Raw genomic sequence first — 17,865 nt, 5'->3', positions numbered from 1 at the left:
TAAATATAATTGTAAAAACAAGTTAATTTTTATGTGGAACTCTTACTCTACCCCTGAACATTTGTTTCATATTTTGTTTTAAATCTTAGATGGTTTGAAAAGTAATACATTTAAATGTAATGCAAAATTTAATACTGAATGTAAATGAGTTAAATGGTAGGTAAAAATGATAGATGTTTTCAAGAACAAACATACTATTTTAAAAATGAATTATTACTACATTCAGAAAAAGATATGACCCATGTATTTTAATTTAGATGATCAACTTTCAATCTTCTCTCATAGAAAGACAGAAATCAGATTGTGTAACATTCTAATCTTAATTTTTATAATACCTGAGTTCAAGTCCTAGCTCATCCACTTACTTATAACCTTGGACTTCCTACTTAGCCCATCTGAGTTTTGACTGACTCACCCATTAAATGAACACAGTGGAATGGCAGGGATCACAAGCAATTCCCATGGACTAAATCCCACTTACAAAGTGGCTTGGTCCAAGCAGTGAGGGATAGCTAATAATCCTTCTACCTGGTAGACTCTTTGTTCTCATTAAAAAAAAAAAAAAGCAAACTATTGTTTTAAAAAAGTAATTTCTCTTGAAAAACTGTACCTACTTCATTTTATTGTGTGTGCTTTACATTTATAACTGAAGCAGACTTCAAGGAAAGAAAAACATTAAGGTTCATTTCTCAATAAGATGCTCTTTCCATCTTCTCAGAATTCACCAATCACTTTAAGACACAAAGATTACATTTGATTTAATCACATCTCTTTAGTGAAAAGTCTTCACGTGACTGAAAGCAGGAAATATAGAAGGAAAATGTAATATAGACAATATGTAAAATAGTACTGCTCTTCACTGAGTGTTTCCTAAAGCAGTAGCTTTGCCTTGCTGGGGTTTCCCTGAATTCGCTCCTTTGTAACAGGATAGTTTAAGAATCACACATATCCATTATAGGAATTCTTATTCATTTTTCCCCTTAAAAAATGATTCTGTGCAATGAATATAGATCTCAGGAAAACAGAATCTCTATTTCATTATGAAGAGTAGAAAACTCAGTATTATCAGTGAGGAACACTGGGGAGAAGGGTGAGGGGTGAACACATAAGTTTGGGATGTAAACATACCTGGATTCAAACTCCCACCTGTCACTGACAGGCTATGTGGCTATAGGGTGGTTAGGTTCTTTCTAGGGGACCCTCTTCAGTAAAATGGGGCTCACTTTATTTACCTCAGAGGGTTGTGCTAAGAATTACATGAAATAGTGTGTGTGGGTAAATGTAACTCTCAGTATGTATTATTCTGGTTGTGATCTGTAATCGATACTGCCCTTTAAAACTAGATTGTCATTAAATTATCGGTCAGTGTTTACATGCCTTTTGCATCTGATTGCATGTATATATTTCAGACCTAGGTTTCAGATTCTCCAGATTAGACTTTAATGTCATGCATAACAGCCATTCCTGCACAAGGATTAACTCAAACAAGGGGTGTCCTGAGCCCAGCACTGGGCTCTGGGAGGGAACTACTCCCCTCTTGCAATCCCTTCATCCAGCAGTCCCTTCTCTGAAGAGCTGAGAGACATAAGGACTAAAGCCTCAAGGCTTTGCCTTAAATATTTTATAATGTATCTATTGAAATAGAATAAATATAAATGAACACCCAGTGAGCAGGAAGAATTTCTGGAGTTGTGAGGGACGCTCAGAAAAAAAGGAATAATCATGGTGGGCAAAAGCGGTCAAGGAATGTTTTGTGAAAGGCTGAATCTACCAGACTGTGCTGGACTTGGTATGGAGGGAAGAGGGGAACACAGAAGGAGGCATTCCTGAGGAAAGGCAGAGGAAACTGGGCCAGGGGCAACATATGTATAGATTGGGAACATTTTAAAAGATGAGGAATAAAGAAAGAAAGAAAAGGTAGCATCCCTGACCCTACTGTGCTTGCCATCTGGCTAGGACAATTTCCAACCAATGAGCAAGGTAAAAATCCAGCATGGTTCCACACAGAGAGAAGCCTAAGAAGTACTTTGTAATGATGATCAGAAATAGGTATTGTTAATTACCAAAAATGAAACAACTGACCTAAAATTCACGAATATAAAATCAATATATATTATGAAAGATTTCTCTCCTTTGTAATAAATGTCACTGAATAATAGGCATATATATATATATATATATATTTTTTTTTTTTTTTAATACGGTAGGAAAATGGGTCTCTAAAGATGCTGTTAAATGTCCATAGGAATCAACTGGAGGAAACACGGGAGCTCAACGTGACTTGATAGGAAGACTTATATCTCAAAATAGTTTAATTTTACATTTTATAGTAATATACTATAAGAGAGGAGAAATGTAAATACGAGTGAAACAAATAATAAAAGCAAAATCCAGTGTACCAAGTCCTTCACACGGTACTGTTGACAAAAGAGAAAAGAGGCTCAAAATGGAGTCACTTGTGCTAAGCCCCATGACAGGAAACTAACACTTAACACTTAACCTAACTGCAGTTTCAAGTTGCTTCAGGACTGTAGTCATAACCAGTCAGCACTAGGAAAGTAATCTGCCCAACAGAACCCTTCCATCCTCCTCAGAAGTGCAACCTTCCCTGAAGCAATGCATGTTTTGCTAGTAATTTCCTTTTTCTGCCCCCTTTCTGCCTTTAAAAACCTTTCCTTTTCCACAACTTGGCAGGGCTCCTTTCTATTTATTTGCTACATGGGATGCTGTCCAATTCATAAATCGTTCAATAAAGCAATTTGATCTTTAAATTTACTCAGTTGGATTTTTGTTATTGAGCAGTACAGACCATATAATCCAGTATCCCATTCAATAGAGTACTGGCAAAATACTCTTACAAGAACTTGAAGCCTTACATACATTTCAGTAAGTTTTCATATTTAAATATAAGAATAAATCACTGTGGTACTGCTGCATGTATTTTATTAGGCAGGCTTTTCTGCATTATTATGGAAGAGTCCTAAAACATAAAGTTAACTCAGGTTTTAGATAAAACATGAACTATGCAGCATTAGCTATTCACATATATGAGGCCTTTGGTATTCTGGTCAGGCATTTTCTATCAGTGTCAGGGCGCTTCACTGAAGCCCAGTGTGTGATAAAACAGTAATGGCCTCTAGAGCATGGTTTTAGAGTTAGCTTTCTTGGAATTCTAACGAGATTCTTGAAATGAACACACGTGCGCGCGCGCACACACACACACACACATACACACGCACACACCCACTTATCTCCTTTTTGCTGCTGTTGTAATTTGCCAAAGAGTAAAGGTATATGAACCATGTCTCATTAATATTAATGTATACTTTGGTATTTTGGTCCCTGAACACTGTCACTCTGTTAAATGAAATTAAAGCCCTGACAGAGACATCTAATTAACCCACAGTAAGAAAATGCATTACTGTGTCATAGTTAATAAGCAGTTCAATGTAATCATACCTTCCTCATTCTCCTGATCGGTTCTGTCCTTTGCACGGTGTGTGCTTAGAACCAGAATGTCTAATATTAATTCCCTTAATGATTGCTCATACATGAGTTTAAATGGATAGCTGCTGTCCTTTCGGATGTACAAATAATCTAGTTTCTTTTACTGAGAAGGACTGGGAAAGAAATACCTAAACTTGTGTGTCTTAGACTAATTGTTACCTTAAAAGGAGTCTCTGGGATTCAATCATAACCACAGGGTACAACGCTGGGCTCAAAGCTGGTTCCCACGCCCAGTTTACCAAACTCCGCAGAGCATCTGAACCACAAGTAGCAGCTCCCTCTGATGGGAGGAGGCTTCCCAGGGCCAGGTAAGCAAAGTTGGGATAATCTCCTTTTGGCCATGTGCCGTCTCTAGGAAACTTCACTAAGCTCAGAGGCATTGCAGGAGAAGATCCTACCTTAATGAGGACCTGAATGGACCCTGTGGCTTTTGTGGATATAAAATACCAGAAGCTCATGGTGCAGGCAGCGCTGGCTTCTTGCCACAGACCACTCTTGAGGTGTGCTTCTTCGCCCCGAAGGCCCACCGGAGTAGCCTCCAGATACAAGAAGTGCCCTGGGAACAAGATGGGATTCAGATAACGCAAAACTGACATCGAGGGGATTATGTTAGCTTTTCCATCTTTGGGTTTTTAATTACATTTCTAGGATCTGAACTGCCAAAGGTATTTCTGCTTGAAAGAGAAAGGAAATCTAGTAGCGTTGCCTCTGGCTCACTGACAGAGCAATATCCAACTGTCTCTGTTTTAGCAAAGTACTTCACGGTATGCAGATTAACTGACCTGACAGGGTATTTATGCCATGGACTCAACGAGATAGTTATAGGAATTATTTCATGGACTCCCCAAACTCTCCAGTTGTTGTAAAACAATGCAAAGACTGTCTATGAAATACAAATAGAGGGATATGACATACTTTCAAGAATTCAGTCATCTGTTGAGTACATAAAGGAAAGGCTGAGGATTTTAATATACAACACACAAGGAAAGATACTGAGTTTTCTGCTTGTGTATCCAAATATCCAAAACATTTTAGGTATGTATAGCTGAGTGTTTGAATGAAACTTACACCTACCTTTCTTTGTCATGGTTGGTCTGGCTTGGAGAGCTTTGTTTTATCCCAGGCCTGTGAAATGTCACTATTTCCTACTCTGTAGCATCCAGGAATTCAGGATGCCTTCTTTATTCTCCTAATGTCTTTTGCCCCTTGACCAATGAATCTGAGACCTGACCTCAGCTCACTGTAAAAATGAGCCATACCTAGCACCCTTCACATAGATGATCTTACAGCTACGACTGCACGTCTCTACAGCTTTCTAACTGCTTTCCCCTTCATACAGATCATCTCATTTGATCTTGACAATCCCTGTTTGGTACACAGGGCAAATTCTATTATCTCCATGGGACAGATGAGAAGTTTGAGAATCTGAAAAGTTAAATGACTCTCTAATGATCAAATGAGTGGCAGAATTCACGGTTACTGATGACAAGTATGTGTCATTTAGGAAAGGTACCTGAGAGCAGCGTATATTATCATCTATCTACAATTATCAAAGTAATATTCAATTTTAATTACTCACTGTTATACGTTAAATGGTGTCCCCCCAAAGATGTGAAAGTCCTAATTCCAGTCCCTGTGACTGTGACCTTGTTAGGAAATAGGGTCTGTGCTGATGATCAAGTTAAAATAAAGTCATGAGGGTGGGCCCTAGTCTAGTAAGACTGTTATAATAAAAAGGGGAAATTTAGACACAGAGATGGACATGCATAGAGGGAAGACAATGCAAAGACAGAAGGAGAGTACCACCTACAAGCCAAGTAGTGACTGAAGCTACCAGAAGCTAGGTGAGAGGCATGGAACAGATGATTCTCCTTCAAGGACCTCAAAAGGAACTAGCCCTACTGACACCTTGATTTCAGATTTCTAGGCTCCAAAACTGTGAGACAATAAACGTCTGCTGTTTACACCACCCAGTCTGTGGCAGTCTGTTATGCAGTCCCAGGAGACAAATACACTTGTTAAACGTTTGACTTAGTTGCCCTGGCACCACGGTGGTCTCTCCAGATGCTCTCAGGGAAGATAACGTGATGCTCACTGTGAATGCGATTAGAGTGACTGGAACAACCTAATAACTTACCATTTTCATTTCCAAGTGTGTGGTCTCTGGGAGGTCTTAGGCTTTGAGGAGAGCCAACCCCCAAAACCCAATCAAAGTTTTCAGCCAAAGAGTTTTGCCAACCACACCAGCCTTTTTCAAAAGTACAGGAGCTACCGCAGTCATTTTCATCAGTATAATCTCCACAGTCGTCTACAAAATTACAGCTTTGCTCCGGTTTATAACATTTGCCATTCTGACATTCCCGATAACCATATGGACAGTAACCTAAAAAACAGAAAACAAACAAAGAAAGGATGAGGAAACACTCCTAACACATTAGTGAGCTTAAAAGGTAGTAAGAGTAGATTCCCTTGAAAATGTAAAGAAACACGGTGTCCTTAGGAGTTTGGGACGTCTGACCCCTACCTCTCTCTCTCCTAATCCCCTCTAGGTTCTGGTCTATAGATCCCTCACAAGCATCATTCAAAATGAAAAAAAAAAAATTAAGCATCAATTTATTGATCTAGGAAAGTATCCCAGTCCTCCCCAAATACAGCACTTCCTGTAAGCTATACTCAAAAAATATAAAAGCCAAAGTGAGGCTTTCCATTTTTTATCCTGAAACAAAATCTTCAGGGTAATAAGAGTTTATATATTACAGGGTATTTGAAAGTACATTCCATCAGCATCCTTGCACTCCAACATTTATCAGAAGCCAAACATATATGATACTTCCTCAGAAGCAGGGACATGAATATACAAGTAATATCCAACTTTCCAACAGATTTTTTTTTTCTCCAAAACATTTATTTGTCAGTTGTTTGGAATTTTAGGAGCAATTTCCCGACAAAGCAATGTCAACCATAAAGACCTTTCCACAGAGTTTAAGATAAAGAGCAATGCTTTTGAACAGCTGAGCTCAAACTGATTCTGCTACTTCTCAGTTATGCCACTTGGATCATACACTTGATGATCTAAAGAGAAAGAAAAACAGTAAAAACTAGACAAGTTAAGCTAATTAGAGAGACTTGTTTATATCACCAGTGCCTAGAACAGTGCCTGGCCCTTCATAGGCAATCAGTAAATATTAGTTAAATAAATGAATGAGCAAAAGTGTTTTGGAAATGATAAACCAGTTCGATATGCACAGTCAAGGTACTATTATTGTCCTGCTCCAATATTACAATAGAACATAACAACCATGGGTGAAAATATTTCAGCAGGAAAAGCTGTTCCGAGATCCAGCTTGGGACATCAGCTTCACATTTGCTTTGTGACACTATAGTATCTGAAAGTTTTTTCCTTCCCATCTTCCTTGTCTGCCAGTTAGGGGAGCTGGTAATACCACTTTCTACTTCATTTTTAGATGGTAGCTTCCATGGCCTGAGGCAGAGTGTCTGAAGATTGAGGATTGGTGTGCATTAGAGGTAGGAAGTGATTCAGGGATTTAATGGAAGGTGTTCTGGGAATTGGAAACTCCTGCTGATAAAATCTCATAGAAAAGCTTTTATGTTCTGGATCGGTCTCACATTTTAGAGAATAGATGGCTAAGAGAGAAGAAGTGGCAGGAGAGGAATGGAAGGCCATGTAGAAACCACTGGGGAGGAGGCTGGTGTTCTGAAGCCTCCTAGCCATTTTGTGTGCTGAACTCTTCTTGGACTGCACACTCAAGATTGCCTAATTAAATGGCCTTTACACTCGCAAAGCCTTTGAAAATAAGTTTCAACCATGCATTCTGTCTCTAACAAAACTTTCTTGTCTGGGTTAATTGCTACCATTTTCTTTTCTTGCAGTGTGGGATTAAACTATTTTTATTTAGGTGCCCAGTTCAGCTAGCAGATTGGAGGTTAAGACAAAATACCTTTGATGTTTCAATTACAGAGCTTGACTCAGAATTGTAACATTAAAGCATTTTTGAGTTTTAATGGAAATGGAGATCACTTACATTAACCCTCTCATTTATAGATGAGAAAACTGAGGATTATAGATGTTAAATGACTTGCTGATTTTTCAAGAGCAGAAATGCAATTTGGACCCAGGTCTGTTGTCTTCAGAATTATTTTTTAAAAATCCATTGACTTGAAGCGCAGTGATAGGTCAACTATCGCAAACACAAGACCACTGAGGGACAGAAATGGTGGTGTTGACTACTAGATGCAGTATCTCTCATGGATCTGTTGAGAACCTGAGAAATTACTAGATCATTTGATGTTATACAATTGATATTTATATTGATTCTGTCAATTCCAATTTGTTTGGGGAGTAAAAACAAATTTACTGGTTTTAAAGATGCTTTTCTCCAAAGCAAGTGAATATCAAGCTAAAATCTAATTCTTTTAAAACACACAAGAAAGTAATTTGGATGTGTTTCTAAATGGAAACATAGAGCCTGATATATTCCACAATCAATATAGCTACTATTTTAAGATAGTCACAGTGATTAAGTTTTATCGATCTAAAACATAAATACCTGCATAATTTAAAAATACAGTAATTCGAATATTACCCAAGATTAATTTTGAACAGAAAGCCCTCTATGTTAATAAAGAAAATTTCACTGCTTTAATGCATTCTATTCATAAAATAACAAAAAGCACTTTTGGTAAACATCAAGGGAAGTTATCAACTAATGTTATTTACCTATTTCTAAATTATTTTCCATGCCTGTTGTTTTGTCCAAAGAAATCAGCTACTTGAAAGTAGGGTGTATACCTTTAAATGATTCTGATATTAAGGCTCTTATGAAACTGTGTTCATTTTTACAGAAAAAAATATTGTTTCAATTAGGCAGTGACCCCGTTGAGAGGCAGTTTAATTTTGTAAGAAAGAACAAATTATAAAAGTTAAAAACCTCCCGTGTAAACCTTAGAGACATCTGAAACTTAATACGCTTAAATTCAAACTCTGATTCTTCCCCTCCAAACTTTCTCACTGAACAGTCTTTCTCATCTGTATTAATGGCAACTCCAGTTATTCAGAGAAAAAATATCTTGTAAGGAGCTCTGTATGGTAGAGTCTGACTCCACTTTTTGATGTATGACTTTGTTCCACATTGTGTTCCACATCTGGGAAAGCTGGTAAGAAAGTCCAGGTGCTCCCCCTGTTGGTAGAAGATTCAAACTACGCAAGCCCCTACCTGTGCACAGGAATCCTCAGCCAGGTCCCACCACCTAACCACCATAAAACTCTATCCCAGTTTTCTTTCCTCGTTCTCTAAAACTACTTTTGGACATGCCTAGGAGCTACCTTGATTTCCTAGAAAGCCTCATTATGTGAGTAACAGACATTTTCAAACCATCTTGGTGTGTATGTGCTGTCATCAGTCTTGATACCTGAACCAAATTTTGGATGACGGACCATCTTGTAATTGAGGATGGCCCCAAGTTCTAGGAGCTGTAATAATAATATATACAACATTTTATCTCATAACTCACATGTAATCTTTCAGTGAATTCTGTCAATTGTCAATCCTACCATTAGAATATATCTCATTACCTCTACTGTTACTATTTTGGTTCAAGCCACTATCATTTTTTTGTGATTGCATTGCAGTGCTTTCCTTCATGATCTCTGCACCCTACCCTTGCCCTGTATGGTCCATTAAACAATAAAGAACCATGCTGAGGTTAACAGATATAAGCTATTATATATAGAATGGATAAAAAACAAAGTCCTATTGTAGAGCACATTCAATATCCTATGATAAACCATAATGGAAAAGAATATAAAAAAGAATGTGTGTGTGTGTATATATATATATACACATAACTGAATCACTTTGCTGTACAGCAGAAATTAACACATTATGCATCAACTATACAGCAATAAAAATATTACAAATATTTACAAAAATATTTACATGGTGATATTTGAAATAAATTGAATGTTACTTCTCTGCCCCAAACTCTACGTTATTTAAATACTATTCCCCATTACAAGGAACTAGGTCTTCTTGGGAAAATGGTCTGTCTGGGGCTAAGGAAAAGAAAGTCCAAGATGAGCCTGGGAATTTTTTTGTGTGTGTGTCAAAAATTAATGAAGTTCTCCAAAAATTACATCATTATGATGAAAGGTTGAACTACTGGTCAGAAATAATTTCAACATCAAAATAAGTAATGAGAGGACTCTGGCTCTTAGCACACGCAGAAAGAAAGAGTAAGAAGGTATGAAATTACCCTCCAGCCATAAACAACTAGAAGCCTGGGAAAAATCTATGAAACAAGTGTTCGCAGACACTGCACAACAGAAAGCACAGGATTGTGATCTCTTAGAGAAAGGGAAAAAAAGGCAAATCCTATACAGGACCATGTCAGACTTCTTCTTGGAGGAACTTTCTAGATTGTGGCTCCAAAATGGTCAGCCCAGCAGAAAGTGAGGTTGCAGTGAGTTGAGAAGACAGAGTCTCAGACAGATAGAATTTGCAAGGCAGGGTGGTGGAGAAACAGGAGGTATGTAGCTAAGGAGACCCAGAGATATGCTTAAGGCTTTGCTGAATTCTAATTTTCATGTTTGCTGGGTAAAATCCACAAAGAGAGATAGAGAACAACTTCTAAGAAAACAATAACTAGGAGCTACAAGCTGAAAAATTACCAGAATTTACAGAAGACCAGATATCTTTGAGTTACTGCCAGCCAGAGTGGAGAGTCCTTGGCGAATAAACAGGGCATTCAGTAGGAAATCCAGAAAGGGTACAATTTAGTAACAAGCAAAGAGACTCTAGCAGGAAGTAGTCTCTAGACCATGGATTGGAACTATAGTCTCAGGACCAAGTCCGGTCTACCACTTGTTTAAGTAAATAACATTTTATTTGGACTTAGCCATGCCCACTTGTTTATATATTGATATTATCTATGGTTATTTTCACATTGAAATGGTAGTTGAGTAGTTTCAGTCAGGACCATATGACCTGCACAGCTGAACATATTCACTCTCTGAACATACTGTTTTCTTAACCTCAACTTGTTTTTATTTATTTATTGTTATTTTAAATTTTTTTATTTTTTGATAAGAATACTTAAGTTCAACTCTTAGCAAATTAATTTTAATTATACAACACAGTGTTATCAGCTATAGTCACCATGTTATACATTAGGTTCTTATTCATCTTTTTTTTCTTTTAATATTTATTTATTTATTTGGCTGCACTGAGTCTTAGTTGCAGCAGGCAGGCTCCTTAGTTGTGGCTCCAGGACTCCTAAGTTGCGGCTCACCAGCTCCTTAGTTGCAACACGTGGGCTCCTTAGTTGTGGCATGCGAACTCTTAGTTGCATGCATGTGGGATCTAGTTCCCTGACCAGGGATTGAACCTGGGCCCCCTGCAGTACGAGCGCAGAGTCATCCACTGTGCCACCAGGGAAGTCCCTCAACTTGTTTTTAAACTAGACTGCTCTAAAAAGAATACTAAATAAAGTTTCCTTTAAGTTAAAAAAAAAATTGACTGTAAAAATCTGCTGACTTCTATCCTAAACCTGTCTTTACAAAGACTTAAAAATAAGACTTAAATGGACCATAAAGAACTGTAAGCAACTTAAGTGTCTCTAGAACAAAGTTCAATGCTTCTTCTTAAAGGAATTTACCAAACTTCAGCACTTAGCAACATAGAATTCACAATGTCCAGCATCAAATTAAAAATTAAAAGCATATGAGGAAGTAGGAAAATGTGATCTAAACCCAGGAGAAAAATCAGTCAATAGAAGCAAATATAGATAAAATAGAGATGACGCAATTATCAAAGAAGTTAAAGCAGCTATCATAAATGTGCTCAATGTGTTCACCTACAATTCTATAAAATTACAAAAAAGCTATTTGTACCAGCAAGTAAGTTTAGCAAGGTTACATGTCATCACTATACAAAAATAAATTACATTTCCATATGCTAGAAATAAGTAACTGGAATCTGAAATTTTAAAAAAATCCTTTAAAATGGCATCTCCAAACATGAAATTCTAGGGATAAATTTAACAAAATACATGCCCGGCCTTTACACTGATAACTACAAAATATTGATAGGAAAAGAGACCCTGAATAGATGGAGATACATATCAGTTTTATGGATTATAAAACTCAATATTGTTAAGAACTCAATTCTCTCCAAATTTAACTATAATTTCAGTATAACCCCAATCAAAATTTCAGTAGGATTTTGTATAAATTAACAAAATGATTCTAAAATGTGTATGGAAATGCAAGGCACCTACATTAGCTAAAAAGTTGGCAGATTTACAGTACCTGCTTTCTATATACACTGTAAAGCTATAAAAATTAACACTGTATGGTACTGACTTATGTACCGACAGATTGCTTAGTGGATCTGGATGTACAGTTCAGAAATAGACTCACAAATATATGATCAACTAATTCCCAAAAAAGCTGACAAGTCATTTTCACCCAAAAATGCATAAACTGAATCTAATTATGAGGAGAAATCAAAAAACACGAATTGAGGGATATTCTACAAAATAAAAGGCCTATACTTCTCAAAGATATCAATGTCAAAAAAGACAAAGAAAGGCTGAGTAACTGTTTAGATTAAAGAAATCTAGAGCTACATAAAAACTAAATGTAATGCATGATCCTTGAGTGGATCCTGAAAAAAATTAGTCAACAGAAGCAAAAATAGACATGACAGTAATGACGGAATTTTCAAAGAAGTTAAAGCAGTTATCATAGATATGCTCAAGGTGTTCATCTATGATTCAGGTAAAAAGCAAAAATTACATAAAGGATATTTTTGGGGCAATTGGTAAAGTCTGAATGAGGGCTATAAATTGGATAATAATATTGTATAAATATTAAATTTTCAGATTTAATCATTATACATTAAATGACTGTCCTCTATTTTAGAAAACAGACTATGAATTATTTAGAGGTAAAAGGACGTGATGATGTCTGCAATTTACTCTGAAATGACTCAGAAGAAAGTAAGTTTATATATAAAACGAATGGGCAAACTGATAATAATCTGTGAATCTGTATGTAGTATATGTTTGAGTTCTCTGTATAGTTCTTGCAATGTCTCTCTCAATTGGAAACTACTACAAAAATTTTTTAAATATAAACTTTTGAAAGTTAAAAAAGTAAAATCTTCCAATGGCACCCCATCTCACTCAGAGTAAAAACCTCAGTCCTCGAAGTGGCCCACACATACTGTACAGTCTTGCCCCATTCTCTCTCTGGTACCATTGCCCTCCAGCAAAGGACTACAAGGCACACATCTATAGCTGAAAGTAAGTTGGGTTTATTACTCATTGTAGTGATGGAGCACAAATACCCTCGGGAACCACAAGGCAGCTCAGTAAGAGAGTATTAGAAATGACTTATTATAGGATTAGGGCTTTGGTTAAGTTATTTTGGGGAGGCTCCAAGAAAGTGGAGTTTTGCTCCAGACTGGGTGCTGTCAGGAAGCAGGGATAACTGGGTGCTGTCAGGAAGCAGGTATCTTAATAATTCTTATATAACAAAGGGAAGACTAGAATAGGCTAAAGTTATAATTGGTTAGGAACAGGTTTCATTCATATGAGTAAAGACAGCGGAATGTTTGGTCATTCTTTTTGCTGAAACAATGTCCATGTTTTTGTCTGTGTTCAAGCACAGTCACAGAGTGATCTTGTTTTCGTCTTGCTCCATCATGGTACCAGAATGGCTTTGTCTGATGCTGACACCCTGTGAAATTGTTTACATTAAACAGGAGAAACACCAGCTCGTAGCAACCCCAAGGCCTAGCTGACAGTTCCAGGCCAGGTCCTGAATGTCAGGGGCTGCGTTTCTCTTTCTCACTTTGTAATTCTATTTATGTGGCAAGAGAGTTCAGTGGCGCAGCAAAGCCTTCTAGGTGATATGAGGATAGAAAATAAAACCCTTCTGGCTATGGTCTTTGCAGTAGGTAAACATGGCAGATCAGGTGCTTTGGGAGATGATGAAACATGTGAAAGCCCTTCCTATTTGTTATTTTTTAAGCATCTGGATATTTTCCCAGAGTAACTTGCAGCAAAAACTTGAAAATACCAAGTTGCTGTGGGATCTCCTTTAATATTAGCATGAAGGAGAGAATACGTGGAAAGAAATTCCATAAAATAGATCATGGTAGCCTTAAAGAATTGACAAAACAAAACAAAACAGGTAGAGGATTCATGATTTGCATTAAGAAAAAGAGGAAGGCATGGAAGGAAGTCTAAACAGAAAAGAAGCCTCCAGGGTTTAAGGAGAAGGAACTAACGTGATTCCAACGGACTGTGACTGCAGTACTGCTGAGGCTTTAGTTTGGAACAGCAGCATTCCATACTTACATGTTTCCTGGGCAATGCTTACTAGCCACAGGCTCAGCCCTCAACTGGCAACAAACTGCCTATTAGCCAAACTATTGTGCCTGCAGCCTCCACCTTCTTCACTGCAAATAAAAGCAATCCAAATACTCAAAGAGCACTTTCTAACTGTCTTGCTCAGCGTGACAAAATTTATACTGACAAAGTTACCACTCATGTTCATTCAAAAAGATATTTGCAGAAAGAACAGTTTATTTCTCAACTTCTTAATGACTCATTTTTAATACTTTACATCGAAGAAATGTTAGGCTGACATTACATGCTAACATTCACCTAATTCTATTAGAAGAGCACACAAATAAGAAATACCAAGGAACCTATAAAGATAAATGTTTCTTAATAATTCTGACTTGGAGACAATTTCTAATGTCTTGGTGGTGAACAATTTGCATACCTTGAGTTTTGAGTGTATCATATTTAGGAAGGTAATGAGTTTAATCATTAAGCACCATCATTTTCTGAAGTCTTAAATTCAACTATCAGAGAAGGGACATGAAGACAGTCCAGTGGATTATTTTTGCTGTCAGGAAATGTAAACTATAATAATCCTTTGTTTTCCTTCAGTGTACCTAATAGAGGCTTTGCATATTTACAGAGAATTATTTTTATGTAAGACATCGCAAATGGAGCTGCTGCCGTAACACAGAGCTAGAGCCACAAGTGTGACCTAGGGCTAAATCTCAAGATAAAAATCACTTTAGGAAAATTATATTTTGTCCTTTTATGCAGTTGAATTTTTCAATCCTTCCTTGAATGCTTTTTGACAATCCAACATTAAATAAAAATCTTCCATATGTTTTCTAGTGTTATACGATTACTATACGTTATATGATTCATTTTTTTAAAAGATTTTAAACCTTTGATGCACCTGAAATTTACTTTGGCTACAAATGAACAAGATTTTTAAAGTGAAAAAGAGGAATACATACACAGGCACAACATACACATGTGCCCGTGTATTTATTGAACATCTCTGGAAAGATACATAAGCAATAAACAATTCCTCTGGAATTAGAAACATAAAGACTGAAGTCAGAAGAAAATGATTTTTTTTTAATCTATGCCCCTTTTTGGTTATACCGTGTGTGTGTGTAATGAAATAAATATTTGTTTTACTTTAAAAAGAAATAGGCTAGAACAAAGGCCTGAACACACCAGGGCCTTATCCCAGGTTAAAGAAAGGGTTGAAGTAGTAAAGTTATACTATAATTGGGAAATCCAAAGGCTGAAGCTCCTTTGAGGAGTATTAACCTGAAATGAGTGGCAAGAATGTTGACAATTTTCTGGACACCACGGTTTATGGGAATTGGAAGACTGAACCCTCCACTCCAGATGGCTATGGAAGAAATGTTGAAATTAAGGGAGAACCAAATTTCAGTTTTCAAAAGGAGATATAAGGAATGAAATGCCCTGTGAAAATATCTAAGATCTATACTAAATATAGGGTAGTTTATGAGTTGCAAAAGGTAGAGCAAGGGCTTCCCTGGTGGCTCAGTGGTTGAGAGTCCGCCTACCGATGCAGGGGACACGGGTTCGTGTCCTGGTCCGGGAAGATGCCACATGCCGTGGAGCGGCAGAGCAAAAAGGGAAAGTGAGTAGTGATAAAAGAGAACCTGGGAGAAATTCAGTAGTCCCCCTTGATCCCTGTTTCTCCCTCATTTCCCATATTCAATCAGTCACTAACAGTTTCTCGTTTTACCTTCTAAATATCTCTTAAATCATCCACTTCTCTCAAGGGATACTCATCTCTCTCCTTGACTAATGAAATAGCTTCCTAATTGATTGCTCTGCATCTATTCTGGTCCTCCTGAAATTCATATCCCACGTTGCAAGTCCAGTGATGTTTTCAAAATGCACATTGGATCACCACCCTGCTTGAAAGCTTTTCATGGGTACCTATCACAGTTAGGGAAAAGACCAAATTTGCTAAGGTGATGGAGAATCAACTCAAAGTCTGTTCACTACTCACCTTTCCAGCCTTCTCTCTGATCATGCTCTCCCCCTCAACTCCCCACCACAAACCTACTGGCCTTTTTCCAGCCCCGCCAGCCACAGACACTTTATACATGCTGGACCACCTGCCTCCTGAACTCTCTCTTTGAAAATCTTGCAGATTTCAGCTCAGTCTCTACTTCCTGCAGGAAGTCTTGGTTGTTCAAATCCGTCTACTATAACCTCTTAACATAACAGGCAGCTCTTCTTCAAAGGACTTTAATAACATATATACTTGTCTGCATGGTTATTTGCATTATGACTTTTTCCACTGCTAGTCAGTAGGGTCCACAGGGGATAGAAACTGGCACGTATTTCAAAGGACTCACTATACATTTGCTGGCTGAACAAAAAAATGAATGAGTGAGTATGAACGAACTGAATAAAGCAAGGAGGAGGGAATATAGTGCGCGAGTGAGAGCCTCCTAGGAGATGGTTGACTGGAAGATGAGTTGATATTCTGGTTGTTGGACAAGGATGACAGGGATAGGGCTGTGTTTGGATTGATGAACTTTGAGATACCAAGACTGACGCTATTATACAGAGTCAATCACCTTGGACCTATCTGCTGTGATGAAAATAAACATTTCTGGTTTTTTTTCCTTTTGTTTTGGAAAGTGACAGTAACTATTCAGTTTGTTCAAAATATACATTTTTTAATACCTTAAGCAAAGATTTACCTATTATGTCTATAGATAGAATTCATTATAGTCACAATCCCAATTTAATACTACCTTTATACAATTTGATCCTATAACAAAGCAATTTCCATTTGTAAACACTGCTGACTTGGTTAATAAAAATTCTATGTAATGAAACAGACAATCATCTAATTCAAAGGGGAAAATAAAACAGACCATCTAAGCTAAATTCTATTAATAGGAAGCAAAACAAATCCACAGTATTTGTGTGCCTAAATGCTACTCCCATTTGTGCAGTATATTATGTTTGAATTTGTTTTAGTTTATGTATTTTTGACTTAGTATACATCATTCATAGTGAGTAGAGTGCAAAATCCTTTTAAAACAGGATTAAAATATAGGCTCCCTTTCCTTAAAATATATACCATCTAACTCAGGTAAAACTAGTTTTCAGTATTTGTGTGTATGTACCTGTGTGCATGTGTATATATGTTACATATGTGTTGCACAATTCACACATATTACATATATACATGTGTGTATATTTTGTGTATGTACCTATGAAAGTATTACATACATGAATACGCATATATATTAAAATATGGTTAAAATGACTGAAGAGCAATTTTAAAGTGAATGGTAAAATTAATCATAATGATAACTACTATTTATTAATCACCTCCTATATGCTGTGCTTTGCGCTAAGGATTTTATGAATATTATCTCTAATATTCATAACAACATTGTAAGAAATGTTATCTCCATTTTCAAATGTGGCAATTGAGGATAAGAAGGCTAAAGTACAATTTCCAATGTTATAAAATCAACCTTGCAATATATATAACATATACATACGTATGTGTCTGAAAATTTTTCCTAAATTTATCACACATGTACAAAACAAAATAATACCATATTAATAACAGGTTGCAATGGCTAATGATCGAATTATCAAATATTTAATTCTGTCTGGCTCTGTGGTAGGTGTTTGCTGTGCATAAATCATGTAATCAACAAAATCACCCGTCTGGTACACTGAACATCTATTACAGTGTTGGACTAGACAATGTATCTCATATTATCAAATACCTAATCTGATTAACCCACTCCAATCCAATATGCTCCAGAGAAAGGCTAAAAGCCCTAACCTCAGATGTCCACTTGAGCTGTGAAGTTTGGTTGCTGTGTCACCAATGACTCTCGAGAGCATAATGGGAATAGTATGACTGTTCCATTCCTTTGTGTGGGGATGACAAGAGAGAGAATATCCAAAGCCCCTTGATTAACACTGAATGGGCAGCAACAA

At 36.9% G+C, this 17,865-nt stretch overlaps 1 protein-coding gene across 1 annotated transcript in view; it reads right to left on the bottom strand.

Annotated features, from left to right (window-relative positions):
• The window catches only part of MALRD1 (MAM and LDL receptor class A domain containing 1), a 593,611-nt gene that overhangs the window by 262,886 nt on the left and 312,860 nt on the right, over positions 1-17,865 (bottom strand). The window contains exons 28-29 of the mRNA XM_060003111.1: positions 5,645-5,890; positions 3,906-4,063 (exon numbers count right to left, since the gene is read on the bottom strand). Of these exons, the coding sequence (XP_059859094.1) occupies positions 3,906-4,063; positions 5,645-5,890 (404 nt within the window). The remainder of the gene's footprint in view (positions 1-3,905; positions 4,064-5,644; positions 5,891-17,865) is intronic.

The sequence above is a fragment of the Delphinus delphis genome, chromosome 2, assembly GCF_949987515.2.
Source record: "Delphinus delphis chromosome 2, mDelDel1.2, whole genome shotgun sequence".
Lineage (NCBI taxonomy): Eukaryota > Metazoa > Chordata > Mammalia > Artiodactyla > Delphinidae > Delphinus > Delphinus delphis.
Note: the sequence above shows the minus strand (reverse complement) of the source record. Positions and strands in the feature narration are given on the sequence as shown.